At 43.9% G+C, this 14,082-nt stretch overlaps 1 protein-coding gene across 1 annotated transcript; it reads left to right on the top strand.

Moving 5' to 3' along the window:
- Window positions 1-6,765: 6,765 nt before the first annotated feature.
- LOC139262190 (ferritin heavy chain-like) lies at window positions 6,766-9,729 on the top strand. The gene is made up of 4 exons (XM_070877335.1): window positions 6,766-6,867; window positions 8,305-8,451; window positions 9,148-9,273; window positions 9,574-9,729. The coding sequence occupies exons 1-4, from the start codon at window positions 6,766-6,768 to the stop codon at window positions 9,727-9,729; spliced, it is 531 nt and encodes a 176-aa protein (XP_070733436.1).
- The last annotated feature ends 4,353 nt before the right edge of the window (window positions 9,730-14,082 follow it).

The following is a 14,082-nucleotide window of genomic DNA, read 5'->3' as shown; positions in this document are numbered from 1 at the left end:
TACAATTGGGTGAGGCAGAAAAGCAACCGGTGGCATCAGCTTGCTGTCATGGCTTCATTGGTTAGTGTGGGATACCCTAGTGGGTGTGGTTCTGGCACAGCTTCTCTTCTGCCTCCTCCCATCATGGTTGAATAACTTGCCAACATAACCTCGATTCACCTGAATAAGGTATTGAATGTCACCTGAATAAGGTATTGAATGACTCACTATACTCCGACAAAATATAATCCTTCGTGAAGGAGTAAATGTATTTAATTAATTCCACGAAGCAAGAGGCACAAGATGTTAAACCCATTTCTCCCCTGCCCTGGCAGCAATGCCTAAACCCTCAATTTATAAGCCCACTTATACAATTATGTATTTAGTACCATTGCAAATTTCATAACTATCACCCTGGATTAGATCTCCATTTCTCTCCTTCGCTGCCTTGAATGGATTCAAATGTTACTGGAATTTATTGGGTCCAATTAAATTGCCATGAACACGCATTCCTGTTTAATGTCTTAGCAACTCTCAAGCACCTTTGGGATATCAATGTTACAATATTTCATATATTGATGAGCCCCAATTCCACGAGTCAGCCGTTTGCGTGCTGATGGGTTTGATGGCTTCATGTATTCAACAAAGTTTCCAGCTCACTCGATGTGAAACTTTACAGGGGTGCTCGTGTTTTAAGAATTACTTACAATTTACAGCACAGAAAAAGACCATTCGGGCCAACTGGGCCATGCTGTGGTTTATGCTCCATGTGAACCTTCTCCCACCCCACTTCATCTAGACCTATTAGCATAGCCTTCTATTCCTTTCTCCCTTGTGTTGATCTAGCTTTCCCTTAAATACATCTATATTCTTTGCATTCAGAGTTATTACTGCGGGTAGCTCAGTAAACGTACCGCTGCTGCTGTGGATTTTCTGTTAAGCTGTGTGGGCAAAGAAGCAAGTAACAGCTATAGAGACCCGCAATGTCTGGGCTCAAGGCCAGTATTTATTGCCCGTCCTTAATTGCCCTTGATAAGGTGCTGGTCAGCCATCTTCTTGAACTGCTGCAGTCTTGTGTTGAAGGTACTCCCACAGTGCTGTTAGGAGGGAGTTCCTGGATTTTGCCGCAGTGCCGAAAAAGGAATGGTGATATATTTCCATGTCAGGTTGGTGTGTAACTTGGAGGGGAACTTGCAGGTGATAGTGTTCCCAAACTTCTGCTGCTCTTATCCTTCTAATTGCTAGAGCTCATGAGTTGGCAAGTGCTGCTGAAAAAGCCTTGGCGAGTTGCTGCAGTGCATCTTGTCGATGGTACACACTGCAGCCATGGTGCACCGGTGGTGGAAGCAGTGAATGTTGAAGGTGGTGGATGGGGAGCCAATCAAGCGGGCTGCTTTGTCCGAGATGGTGTCGAGCTTCTTGATGAGAGTTGAAGCTGCACTCATCTAGGCAAGTGGAGAGTATGCCACCATACTCCTGACTTGCACCTTGTAGATGGTGGAAAGGCTTTAGGGTGTCAGGAGGTGAGACACTCAGCGCAGAATACTCAGACTCTGGCCCACTCTTATTACCACAGTATTTTATGCGGCTGAGCTAGTTAAGTTTCTGATCAGCGGTGAGCCCCAGGGGTTAATGCTGGGGAATTCAACGACAGTGATTGTTAAGGACAGGTGTTAGACTTTCACTTGTTGCAGATAGCCATTGCCTGTCACTTGTGTGGTGCCATTGTTACTTGCCCATTATCAGCCCCACACTGAATGTCATCTAGGTCTTGCTGCATGTGGGCATGGACTGCTTCATTTTCTGATGTGTTGCAAATGGAACTGACCACTGTGTAATCATCAGCAAACATCCCCACTTCTGACCTTTATGATGGAGGGAAGGTCATTCATGAAGCAGCTTAAGATAGTTGGGCCAAGGACACTGCCTTGAGGAATTCTTGCAGCGATGTCTTGGGGTTGAGATTATTGACCTCCAACAACCATCTTCCTTTCTGCTAGATATGAGTCCAGCTAGTGGAGAGTTTTCTATACTCGCATTGACTTCAATTTTACTAGGGCTACCTGATTCCGCACTCAGTCAGATGCTGCCTTGCTGTCAAAGGCAGTCACTCTCACCTCACCTGGAATTCAGATCCTTTGTACATGTTTTGACCAAGGCTGCAATGAGATCAGGAGCCGAGTGGTCCTGGCGCAACCCAAACTGGACATCAGTGAGCATATTGTCGACAACATCTTCCATTACTTTGCTGATGATTGAGAGTAGACTGATGGGGTGGTAATTGGCCGGAATGGATTTGTCCTGCTTTTCCTGGCAGGACATACCTGGGCAGTTTTTCACATTGTCGGGTAGATGCCAGTGTCTCTGTACTGGAACAGCTGGGCTAGAGACGCAGCTAGTTCTGGAGCATAAGACAGCTAGGATGATGTTGGGGCCAATTGCCTTTACAGTATCCAGTGCACTCAGCTGTTTCTTGATATCATGTGAAGTGAATTGAATTGGATGAAGACTAGCTTATGTGGTGGTGGGCACTTCAGGAGGAGGCCAAGAATTTCATCCATGAGACACTACTGGTTTAAGATGGTTGTAAATACTTCGGCCTTGTCTTTTCCACTCGCGTGCTGGGCTCCGCCATCATTGAGGATGGGGTTATTCAAGGAGCCTCCACCTTCTATTTGTTTTTTAATTGTCCACCACCATTCATGACTGGATGTGGCCGGACTGCAGAGATTTGATCTGATCCGTTGATTGTGGAATTGCTTAGATCTGATTGTAGCACGTTAGCTCCACTGTTTAGCTTACATGTAGTCCTGAGTTGCAGCTTCCCCAATTGACAGCTCATTTTTAGTTGTGCCTGGTATTGTGCCAGACATTCTCTTTGCACTCTTCATTGAACCAGGTTTGGTCCCTTGGCTTGATGGTAATGAGTGAACGATACGCCGGACCATGAGGTTACAGATTGTGGTTCAATACAATTCTGCGGCTGCTGATGGCCCACAGTGTCTCATGGATGCCCAGTTTTGAGCTGCTAGATCTGTTTTGAATCTATTGCATTTAACACTCTGGTCGACCTACTCACCACGAAGGAGGGTGTCCTCAGTGTGAAGACAAGACTTCGCCTCAAAAGGATTGTATGGTGGTCACTGCTATCAATGCTGTTATGGACAGATGAATCTATGGCTCGTAGATTGGTAAGGATGTGGTCAAGCAGGATTTTCCCTTATGTTGGTTCTCTCACCATCAGTCACAAGCCCAATCTGGTAGCTATTTTCTTCAGGACTCAGCCCGCTTGGTCAGTGCTACCGAACCACCCTTGGTCATTGACATTGAAGTCCATTGCTACTATGAGTGCTTCTTCCAAGTGGCCTTCGACATGGAGGAGTACTGATTCATCAGCTGAGGGAGGGTGGTAGGTGGTAATCAGCAGGAGGTTTCCATGCCCAAGCTTGAACTGAACCCATGGGACTTGATCGGGTCCATAATTAATGTTGAGGACACCAACCTCTACTCCCTCCCGACTGTATACCACTGTGTCACCACCTCTGGTGGGTCTGCCATTCCGGTGGGACAGGACATACGCAGGGATGGTGATGGAGGAGTCTGGGATATTGGCTGGAAGGTATGATTCTGTGATTATGACTATGTCGGGTTGTTGCTTGACTAACCTGTGGGGCAGCTCTCCCCAGTTTGCCACAAGATTCCAGATGTTAGTGAGGAGGACTTTGCATTATTGACTGGGCTGGGTGTACCATTGTCATGTCAGAGGTCAGTGCCGAGGTCGATGCCGGGTGGTCTGTCCTGTTTTGTTCTTAATGTTTCTCGTAGCGGTTTGTTATAACTGACTGACTTGCTAGGCCATTTCGGAGGGCAGTTAAGACTCAACCACATTGCTGTGGGTTTGAAGTCGCATACAGGCCAGACCAGGTAAGGACTGCATATTTCCTTCCCTCAGGACATTAGTGAAGCAGATGGGTTTTTACGACAATCCGATAGCTCCCTGGGCAACATTACTGATACTAGCTTTTTATTCCAGATTTTAATTTAATTTACTGAAATTAAATTCCCCAGCTGCCGTGGTGGGACTTTGGATCATTCGTCCAGGCCTATGAATTACTCATCCAGTAACATAACCACTATGTTACCGTACTCTTTGCATCTCTCAATGGCACTTTTGGAGTATCGATGTCACCACAATTCATACGTTGATGACTCACAATTCTGCAAGTCAGGTTCGGTTTGCGTGCTGATGAATTTGACGGCTTCATGTTTCAGACAAAACAAATTCTTCAGGTCAATCGACGTGAAAAACTTTACAGGTGCCCATGTTTTAAGAACTACATAGAATTTACAGCACAGAAAAAGGCCATTCAGCCTGGCAAATTGCAGTGGTGAGCGGTCCTTCTCGAACGTAAAACGAATCAAGGATGGGACAAGATCGACTTAATATTCTTTCAATTGAGAGCGAAGTACAGAGAGGACTTGACTTCACACACTGAGCCTGTTCCCAACTTCATTTAATCGTATCAGCATATCCTTCCAATCCGTGCTCCCTCACGTGTTTATCCAGTTTCCCCTTAAACGCATCTGTGCGTTTGGCCTCATCTATTCCTTTCGATGACGAGTTAAACATTCTAAACACTGAGTAAGGAAATTTCATTTGAAGTCTCTTAGATTATTAATTCTATGGAGATCAGAACTGTGCACAATACTCCAAGTGTTGTCTAGCCAAGGTACTATATAAATTTAACATGCTGCACAGGGATGTGTTTCAGCTGCAGGCATTCATAGAAACATAGAAACATAGAAAATAGGTGCAGGAGCAGGCCATTCAGCCCTTCTAGCCTGCACCGCCATTCAATGAGTTCATGGCTGAACATGAAACTTCAGTACCCCCTTCCTGCTTTCTCGCCATAACCCTTGATCCCCCGAGTAGTAAGGACTTCATCTAACTCCCTTTTGAATATATTTAGTGAATTGGCCTCAACTACTTTCTGTGGTAGAGAATTCCACAGGTTCACCACTCTCTGGGTGAAGAAGTTTCTCCTCATCTCGGTCCTAAATGGCTTACCCCTTATCCTCAGACTGTGACCCCTGGTTCTGGACTTCCCCAACATTGGGAACATTCTTTCTGCATCTAACCTGTCTAAACCCGTCAGAATTTTAAACGTTTCTATGAGGTCCCCTCTCATTCTTCTGAACTCCAGTGAATACAAGCCCAATTGATCCAATCTTTCTTGATAGGTCAGTCCCGCCATCCCGGGAATCAGTCTGGTGAACCTTCGCTGCACTCCCTCAATAGCAAGAATGTCCTTCCTCAAGTTAGGAGACCAAAACTGTACACAATACTCCAGGTGTGGCCTCACCAAGGCCCTGTACAACTGTAGCAACACCTCCCTGCCCCTGTATTCAAATCCCCTCGCTATGAAGGCCAACATGCCATTTGCTTTCTTAACCGCCTGCTGTACCTGCATGCCAACCTTCAATGACTGATGTACCATGACACCCAGGTCTCGTTGCACCTTCCCTTTTCCTAATCTGTCACCATTCTCGCTCTGAGCTCAGAACTGAGCTAATAGTTGACCCTCATCTGTGCCTTTTTATCTCTAGAATTGACTACTTCAATGCTCTCCTACGAGCCTTACTTGCTCCATAAATTTAAGCTTGTCCAAAACTCTGCTGCCCGTATCCTAACACACACCTAGCCCCATTCACCCATGACCCCTGTGTTTGTGGACCACCATTGGCTCCCGGTCTGACAGCGCCTCAAATTCAAGATTCTTATCCTTGTATTAAAATTCCACCATGGCCCGTCCCTCACCTCTTTTCCCAGCACATGAATAACATCGGTGCTGTTTCCTGCTCTCACAACAAACTGGAAAATTTAATTCACTATGTTTACAATTTCTACCGTTCACTCACCTTCACATGGTCCATCTCTGTCACTTCACTTCCCTTCCTCGACTTCTCTGTCTCTATTTCTAAACATAGTCTATCGACAAATATCCAATGAGTTGTTTGGATGTTGCTTCAAATCCGCAGATACCTGCAAATGACCAAACCACTGAACAATCCAGAACTATTAAAAAGACACTCACTCGCAAACAACAGAGGATTCAATGAATCTTTCAAGGTGGCCATTAACTGGTCCAGGCAGAGCACGGTCGATGGGGTTTTCTCTCCGTCTGCCTGCCTCTCTTCTGCGGCTATATCCGTATCAGTGTGTCCCTGGAGAGGGAGCACGCGGTGTCTGCCGGTATGCTTGAGGCTTTCCGTGACCGGTGGGCACCAGAGGGACTGGAGTGCAGCGTGGATACAAGGAAATAATGTAACATTGAAAAGTTTTTATGTTAGTTTTGACATAATGTGGATCTTACAGTTTATTCCCCCTTATAAAGGGGCACTTATGGTTTAAGTGTTTCCGATAGCTGATTTAATAATTCCAATTAATTAGCTCAAAGAGTAGAGGATCCAATTAAACCTGTGACTCTGGATATTTGAACTGTGTTTGTGGAAAGTTCGGACAATTGAGATACTCATTAAGTTGTCAGCCAATGGTGCTCATTCTTCAAAGATGTGACTGGCCCTGGGAGTCCATCTTACCTCCTTCTTTACTTGATTGGTGCTCTGAGAGGCTGCAACTTCTGATTGGGTATTGATGACTGTCACTCATCAGCATGACTGCCACACCCTGGATTATCCCTCAGTATTAATACAGGAGTTTGAGATTGAATAAATGTTACCTTCTTACATCTACAAAGTTTCTACTTCAGAAAATAAAATAGTCAGATGGCTTCTCAACTGCGTCAGAACTACCATCAGGACTGTGAGGATGCTGTTAACAAGCAGATCAACATGGAGCTCTATTCCTCCTATGTTTATCTCTCTATGGTGAGTTTTGTGTTTTTTGCTACTTCACAATGGTGACTATGTAATGTGAATTTATGAAATCCTGTGCTGTACACAGCCCACCTATTTCTTTCTGCTGCCCCTCCTCCTCCACTCCCCCCCCCTCCCCCCTTGTTGCAATCTATGCAGTGAATTAATTTTTAAAGCTACAATATGATATAATTTATCTTCCTGTGTACTCATTAACAAATTGTCTGTTTCTTGCAGCAGCTGTACCATATTCTGATATTGAATCTTAATGACTCTCTTTCCTGCGCTCTTGAGCTTGAAGTTTATTTGTAATGCATTCTACACTCAATGTGAGGAATTCAGAATTCAGAATTTGTCTCCTCATTCTAAATCACTGCATGGACTTTTCTTATATTGCTGGTTCAATGGGTGATGTCATAAAAATACAGCTCCTCTATTTAGGAGGGAAGTCAGGAAGTTTTTTTTTCCCACCAGTGTGATGGAAATCTGAAACACTTTCTTTCCCAGCCATCCCTCCCCTCCACAGGGGGAGGTTGGGAAGCAAGTGTTACAAATGTTTCTGCTTCCCAAGTGTTTTGAACCTCTTAATTTTAAATACAAGTTTGTATCTTTCTGTCTTTCCTCTAACTTTCTTTGCTTTATTGGTGGTAAAGACTTCATAAATTGTCTGTACTCTGTGGCCTCTCCCTTAACCCCTCTGCTTTCCTACCCTGTGAACTTCACCAAGCTCCTCAAATTCTGAGGGGTTCTCATAGCTTTTATTCTGTGCCATCTGATTCTCAAATGTTTTGATGGTGCTAAATTCATGCTGCTTGTGGTAGTTTTAATTCTTTGGCATAACTGTAGCTAGTAAAACTCAGCTAGTTTTTTCTCTTTTGTATGACATGAATTCTGCACTGTGACTAGATCTTTACTTTTAAGGGGGTTGTTTGGAGTTCCAATACTGCCCCTCAACTAGCCTGCACACACTAGATCTGTGTCAATAAACAATGATTATTAGTGTGCTACTGGTAACCAGGGTATAAATCTTGATAGAATTCCTTCACTAATTTTGAGTGCTACAAAGAATATTGGGTGTTAAGATTAAGATTCTAATTTATCAAAGCTGAATTGGTGACCATGGAATGATGCAGCACAGGAGGTCATTCAGTCCATCGTTGGTGGACTGACATGTTTGGTGGAGCGATACAACTCATCCACTCTCTGTTCCCATAGCCCTGCAAATCTTTGCAAATCACTCAGTTTCCATTTGCCAGTTTCCCTTTTGCTGGAGGTAAGATTATCCACTATCTTTACCAGGTTAGTTATATAGGGGCTAGTTTCCATAACTATATAAAAGTTCAATGAAACTGAGCCCTTAAAAGCAAGAGCAATGGGCGTGGCTTTATGTAAAATGCTCATGATGGTTCTGCTATGCAATAAACAACTACTCCTCTGATCGCTCTGCAGTCCTTCTACTTTGACCGGGATGATGTTGCCCTGCGTCACTTTGCTGAGTTCTTCAAGAAGCAGTCACATGAGGAACGTGAGCATGCTGAGAAACTGATGGAATTCCAGAATCGACGTGGAGGCCGGATTATCTTGGCAGACATCAAGGTTTGGCTCCATAAACGAGTGGCTTTCTGTCTGGCTCCCCTTAGACTGATTGTTCCCAATACATTCTAAAGCAGTTGGTTCCAATTTACAGCACAGAAACCAGCCATTTGGACAAACTAGTCTATGCTGGTGATCAGGCTCCAGACATCGTCCTCCCACCTTGCTTTATCCAGAAACATAACCACCTATTCCTTTTTCCCTCATGTACTTATTTAGCTTCCCCTTAAATACATCTGTTCTTCAACTGATCAATTTGACTCCAGTGGTTAATTGCTTAATGCAGTAATTCTATATTCAAACACATTGGGTCACAGTATCTTGGATTTCAGATTGCATTTTTTCATCCCTAACTCCTTCACTACTGTCATTTATCCAAACCTGTTTACTGCTTGTACTATTGCATATGTGCCACCAGATGGCACTACTATGGGAAATGTGTGCACCAGCTGTATGGTCACGAAGGTGTGCCACCAGATTGCACTGCAGTGGGAGATATGTACAGGTGTTCCAGGCCCAGTATAAAAGGCAGGCCACCATGTGTGATCCTCACTCTGGAGTTTCATTAAATGGACGAAGGTCACTACATTTGAAGTACAATATGTTGCCTTGTAGTTGTTATCAGAGCATCTAAACTGTAATAAATACTTGTTCACTTACAAAATGGATTAAATAAACACATCAGAATTTCCTCTTCAGAAACCAGAGCAGGATGAGTGGAGCAATGGTCTGGAGGCAATGCAGAGAGCTCTGCAGATGGAGAAGAATGTGAACCAGACTCTGCTGGATCTACACAAGCTTGCCACTGAGTGTACTGACCCTCATGTAAGTTCCTAATGCTTTTAATGTGGGCCTTTGGCAAGTTACTGTCCTTGGACATAATTTAAGATCTCCATGCCCAATAACTTTGTTGGGTCTATTTTTATGGGGGTAGATATTGTAAATGTGTCTGATCCTGCACCTTTTTGTACAGCAAGTTTTCATCTAAATAATGCAGTAATTCCATTGATTTCAATTGCATCACTTAACTATCTTCCAGTCCAAGAGGATTAAAATCCAAACTTGAGGATAAGCTGTAATGCTCCTTGATATCTGCTACTGTACATAACTAGTTTCCTCTTTCAGTTGTGTGACTTCCTGGAGACCCACTACTTGGATGAACAAGTGAAGATGATCAAGAAGCTTGGAGATCACATCACCAACCTGAAGAGACTGGGAGCCCCTGAGAATGGCCTGGGAGAGTACTTGTTTGACAAGCACACCCTGGGGGATAGTGATTAAAGTTTGCGTTTATATAATTGTCTGTGTGTGTGAGACTCATTCCTACAGAGAATGATGGCTTGTGACTGTACAGGCTGAGACCTGGGCTCTGTGAAATGTAATGAACTGTAAATAAACTGTTCAATACTGGACTGGGTTTTGTCTCCTTGCAAGTTTGTGGTTGCTGCTTTTTCAGTTACCATAACTTGGTTACAGCAAGTATTGCACTAAGATTTGGTCATAGAATGATTGGCCTCCTGGGCAGTTGAGCACCTGACTGCTCTCCAAGAGCACTTCAGCCTGCTCCCCTAGCCCTGCAAAATATTTTCCCTCGGGTACTTATCCAATTCCCTTTTTGAAAGCCATGATTGAACCTGCCTCCACCCCCTCCCCCCCGCCCCCCCCCCTTCTCAGGCAGTGCAGTCCAGATTATAACCACTCACTGCATAAAAGTGTTTCCTCAGGTCAGCTGTGGTTCTTCTGCCAGTAGGAGCAGTCCTATAATTTTTTTTTTTTGCTGGGATAATTTCAATATTGTGACATGTGTATTCATGGGTGCAGTAGCAGGCCATTTGGCTTTTTTGAGCCTGCACTCATTCAATATCACAGCTGATCTATTTCAACACTGTATTCTTGCTTTCTCCCCCTACCTCTCGATGTCTTTTATCCCAAGAAATCTATCTATCTCCTTTTTTTAAAATATATTCAGTGACTTGGGTTCCACTGCTGTCTGTGGTCACACATTCAACAGCTTCACCACCCTCTGAACAACTTTCTCATCAGTCCTAAATTTCCTACACTGTATCCTAAGCCTGTGCCTACTTGTTCTAAAATTTCCAGCCAAGGGAAACATGCTTTCCCCACATCCAGGCTATCCAGCCCAGTCAGAATTTTGTACATTTCAATTAGATCCGATCTCCTCTCTTCTTCTTAAACGCTAGTAAATACAGGTCTAATCGACCCAATCTTTCTTCATACGACAGTCCTGCCAGCCCAGGAAGCAGTCTGGTGAACACTTGCTGCATGTCTGCTAATTCAAGTGTACCCTTTTCTAATTAAGTAGACCAACTGCATGCAATACTCTCAGGTCTGGTCTCCCCAAGGCCCTGCATAACTGTAGTAAGACTTCCTTGCTCCTGAACTTGGAAATATTACACTGTTTCCTCAACCAAACCATCTATTTATATAGAATAGCTGGGGCCCAAGCACTGATCCTTGTTCTATCACACGAGTCACTGCCAGCCTCCCAGAAAAAGACCTGTTTATTCTTGCTCTCTGTTTCCTATCAATTAACCAATTTTCAATCCATGCCAGTATATTGGCCACAATTCTGTGTGCTTCAATTATGCACACTAACCTCTTATGAGGGACTTTATCAAAGGCCTTCTGAAAATCCAAATACACTACATCCACTGGTTCTCCCTTATCTATTCTATCAGTTACATCCTCAAAAAACTGCAGTAGCATTGTCAAACACTATTTTCCTTTCATAAATCCATGCTGACTTTGTCTAAGTCTGTTGATATTTTCTGTGTCCCGTTATAACATCCTTTATAATAGATTCTAGCATTTTCCCTACTACTGATATTAGGTTAACCAGTCTGTAGTTCCCTGTTTTCTCTCTTCCTTTTTTAAATAGTGGGGTTACAATTGCTTTCCTCCAATCTGCAGGAACTGTTCCATAATCTATATATTTGGAAGATGATAACCAATGCATCCACTATTTCCATGGCTACTGCTTTTATACTATGGGATGCAGATTATCAGGCCTTGGGGATTTATTGGCTTTCAGTCCCATTAGTTTCACCAGCACTTTTTAAAAAAATTAATAATTTCCTTTAGTTTCTCTTGCTTACTAGACCCTTGGTTCGCGAGCATTTCTTGGACGTTATTTGTGTCCTCTTCCGTGAATAGAAAACAGAACCAAAGTCTTTATTTAATTGTTATGCCATTTCCTTGTTCCCCTTTATAAATTCTCACATATGTGACTGTAAAGGACCTATATTTGTCTTCACTAATCTTTTTCTTTTTACGTACTTGTCGAAACTTTTGCCGTCGGATTTTATGTCCCTTGCAAGTTTACTCTCGTACTCTATTTTCTTCCTCTTAATCAATCTCTTGGTCCTTTTTTGCTGAATTATAAACTGCTCCGAATCCTTAGGCTTGCGACTTTTTCTGGCAACTTTGTATGACTCCTCTTTCAATCTAATACTATCCTTAATTTCTTTTGTAAGCCATAGTTGGGCCACTTTTCCTTTTGTGTATTTGCGCCAGAAAGGAATGTATAACTGTTGCAATTCATGCATTCGTTCCTTTACTGTTAACCATTGACTATCCACCATCATGACTTCTAATTAATCTTACTAATCTATCATCACCAATTCATTCCTCATACCTTCGTAGTTTCCTTTGTTTAGATATAGGACCCTCATTTTGTATTGGACTACTTCACTTTCCATCTTCATGAAGATTTCAATCATGTTATGGTCACTCTTCCCTAAAGGACCCCGCACAACCTCTTCTCATTGCACAATATCAATCTAGATAAAAATTCAGACATGTTGAAGATTTAATTTCAATTTAAAGTTTATCTTGAAAATTCTATCCATGCATTTCAAACTTGCATTGCAATGCGGAAATGCTGAAAATGTTCATGTGTGTTCAGCCACATGAGGCAGTGGGACTACAGGTACATTTTAGTGTCTTAAAGGAGGCAGAGAGGTTTACATAATAACATGAGTAGGCCATTTGGCCCTTTTGAGCCTGCTCCACCATTCAATAAGATCTTAGCTGATCTGATCTTGGCCTCAACTCCACTTTCCTGCCTGTTCCCCATAACCCTTGCCTCCACTGTCGTTCAAAAATCTGTCTATCTCCACCTTAAATGTATTCAATGGCCCAGCATTCAAAGCTCTCTGGGGTAGAGAATTCCAAAGATTCACCACCCTCTGAGTGAAAAAGTTTCTCCTCATCTCAGTTCTAAATGGCTGACTGCTTATTCTGAAACTGTGACCCGTTGTTCTGGACTCCCAGCCAGGGGAAACATCCTCCCTGTATCTATCCTCTCAAGCCCTGTAAGAATGTACTGCACAATTACCGTAGTACATGTAAAGTAGACAGAATACACTCATGCAAAAGGTGTCTCCTCAGATATTTAAAACATTAAAAAACACACATACACAGTTACCCATCATTCAAAGCTTGCATGGATCTAATAATAGGGGAGAGGAAGACCTACAAAAACAAAGATATCGAGATACATGGGCTGCTGGGTGGGAAAATTCCATTTAATTTGGGAAATGCAAGAGAATGAGACAAGGGAAGTGAATTCGACAGTGGGAATAGAAACTAAATGGCTCTAGGCCACAAGGCATCAACATGGGGGTTGAGTCTGGGGATCGTGGAGGAAGATAACGTGGAGAATTTACAAATGATTGAGATAGATATTGATGGACAAGGTGACTGAGAGCTTTTAGTTTTATCAATCAGTCAGATTGACTCGGTGGGTCGCACTCTCTCGTTTCGGAGTCCGAAGGTCGTGGGTTCAATTCCCACTCCAGAGATTTGAGCACAACTCCAGGCTGACACTCCCAGTGCAGTACTGAGGGAGTGCTCCATTGTCGGAGAGACAGTACTGAGGTAGTGCTGAGGGAGCGCTGCACTGTCAGAGGGGCACTACTGAGGGAGAGCCGCACTGTCAGAGGGGCAGTACTGAGGGAGCGCCACATTGTCGGAGAGACAGTACTGAGGGAGCGCCGCGCTATCGGAGGGGCAGTACTGAGAGAGTGCTACACTGTCGGTGGGGCAGTAATGAGGGATAAACTGCACTGTCGGAGAGGGAGTACTGAGGGTGGGCTGCACTGTCGGTGGGCAGCACTGAGGGAGTGCTGCTCTGTCGGCGGGGCTGTACTGAGGGTGGGCTGCACTGTCGGAGGGCAGTACTGAGGGTGTCAGGTTGGTGGAGGATCTTTGTCTTACATGTGTTTAGTATAAGGCCCATGCTTTCAAACGCCTCGGTGAAGATGTTGACGATGACTTGGAGTTCATCCTCTGAATTTGCGCGGACGCAAGCGTCATCCGCGTACTGTCGTTCGACGACAGAGGATGGGATGGTCTTGGATCTGTTCTGGAGGCGATGAAGGTTGAACAGCTTTCCAATGGTTCGATAGTTTAGTTCCACTCCTGCAGGGAGCTTATTGAATGTGAGGTGCAGCATTGCAGCGAGGAAGATCGAGAAGAGGGTTGGCGCAATGACGCAGCCCTGATTGACCCCGGTCTGGAAGTGGATTGGGTCTAAGATGGATCCATTGGTCAGGATCACGGCTTGCATGTTGTCGTGGAGCAGGCGGAGTATGGCAACAAACTTTTGGGGGC

This window comes from Pristiophorus japonicus, chromosome 4 (genome assembly GCF_044704955.1).
Source record: "Pristiophorus japonicus isolate sPriJap1 chromosome 4, sPriJap1.hap1, whole genome shotgun sequence".
Lineage (NCBI taxonomy): Eukaryota > Metazoa > Chordata > Chondrichthyes > Pristiophoridae > Pristiophorus > Pristiophorus japonicus.
The sequence above is the reverse complement of the archived record's forward strand: the minus strand, read 5'-3'. Positions and strand labels throughout refer to the sequence as shown.

Coding starts and splice junctions, on each gene's coding strand:
- LOC139262190 (XM_070877335.1), top strand. CDS start 6,766: ATGGCTTCTCAACTGCGTCAGAACTACCATCAGGACTGTGAGGATGCT. Junction 6,868..8,304: donor CCTATGTTTATCTCTCTATG/GTGAGTTTTGTG, acceptor ATCGCTCTGCAG/TCCTTCTACTTTGACCGGGA. Junction 9,274..9,573: donor CTGAGTGTACTGACCCTCAT/GTAAGTTCCTAA, acceptor TTCCTCTTTCAG/TTGTGTGACTTCCTGGAGAC.